Source organism: Crocuta crocuta, unplaced genomic scaffold (assembly GCF_008692635.1).
Source record: "Crocuta crocuta isolate KB4526 unplaced genomic scaffold, BGI_CrCroc_1.0 scaffold50, whole genome shotgun sequence".
Classification (NCBI taxonomy): Eukaryota; Metazoa; Chordata; class Mammalia; order Carnivora; family Hyaenidae; genus Crocuta; species Crocuta crocuta.
In genome coordinates, this window is record NW_027527428.1 from 3,042,239 (window position 1) to 3,043,229 (window position 991).

A 991-nucleotide genomic window follows, 5' to 3' on the forward strand; every position below is an offset into this window, starting at 1 on the left:
GCTGAGCTGGCCCTGGGGGCTTGGGTCCTGCCCTTGGGTCCTCGAGGGCGGGGCCTGTGCTGCACAAGTGTGGACTTGGACTCTGCCCTGAACGTGGGCTCCCAGCTGTGGGGCACCTAGCAGGGTAAGAAAATCAGAGGAGCTCCAACTGATGCCTTCCCATGTTGGGGTGGTCTCTGGTGGGCTGGACCCACTCACTTGCCAAGCCGCGCCAGGCGGAAAGAGACCCAGGCTGAGAGCTGAGAGGCCTGACTCTAGCCCCACCAAGAACCAGCTGTGTGACCCTAAGCAAATCACTAGCCCTCTCTGGGCTCAGTTTCTTCCTGAACGGGTTGGGCCAGGAGCTCTGAGGCTAGTTCCCCCAGGTCTGCGGTTGGGGCCCCCAGAGGCCAAAGCCCGAAGCGCGCCCATCCCGCAAGCCACACTGGAGCCGCACAAGTTGAGGCGGCTCCCAGGGTGATGGGGAAGATCACGTCCACAGAGGGCGGGCTTGAGTGAAGAGGCGCCGGCACACCCCCCTCCTAGCCTACTTCCTCGCGGATCCCCCGCTTCCTCCCTTCCAACGCGGGAAATACCCCGTCCCCGGGTCTCTCCCACGTGCTCGTCCCCCCAACCCCGGGCAGAACGGCTCAAGTTCGGCGCGGCCGCCCGACACCCACGCAGGGACTAGGCACCTCCCCGCGCGCCAAAGGCCTGCCCTGCCGCTGGGGAGGCTCGAGGCTCCCCGCCCGGCCCCTCACCATGGGCAGCACCAGGCCCTGGTTGTAGTCCGTGTGCTCCCCGATCAGGTTGACGCGGCCCGGCGCCGACACCGCCAGCTCGGGCTCGGCCCCGAACTCCTCCCGGAACGCTCTGCGGGCCTGGGCCAGCAGCTCCCCGGCCTGGGGCTGTCTCCAAGCGGCCATGATGCTCACCCTGCAGCGAGGCCAGGTCGGCGCGGGATGCCCGGGGCGGGGCCGCGCGGGGGCGGCGCGCATTCCTGCACGCGCCC

General features: G+C 68.8%; 1 protein-coding gene across 1 annotated transcript in view; it reads right to left on the bottom strand.

Annotated features, from left to right (window-relative positions):
• The window catches only part of GALK1 (galactokinase 1), a 5,785-nt gene extending 4,839 nt beyond the window's left edge, over positions 1–946 (bottom strand). The window contains exon 1 of the mRNA XM_077754585.1: positions 741–946. Coding sequence (XP_077610711.1) covers positions 741–905 — 165 coding nt within the window. The 5' untranslated portion in view covers positions 906–946. The remainder of the gene's footprint in view (positions 1–740) is intronic.
• Between the last annotated feature and the right edge of the window lie 45 nt (positions 947–991).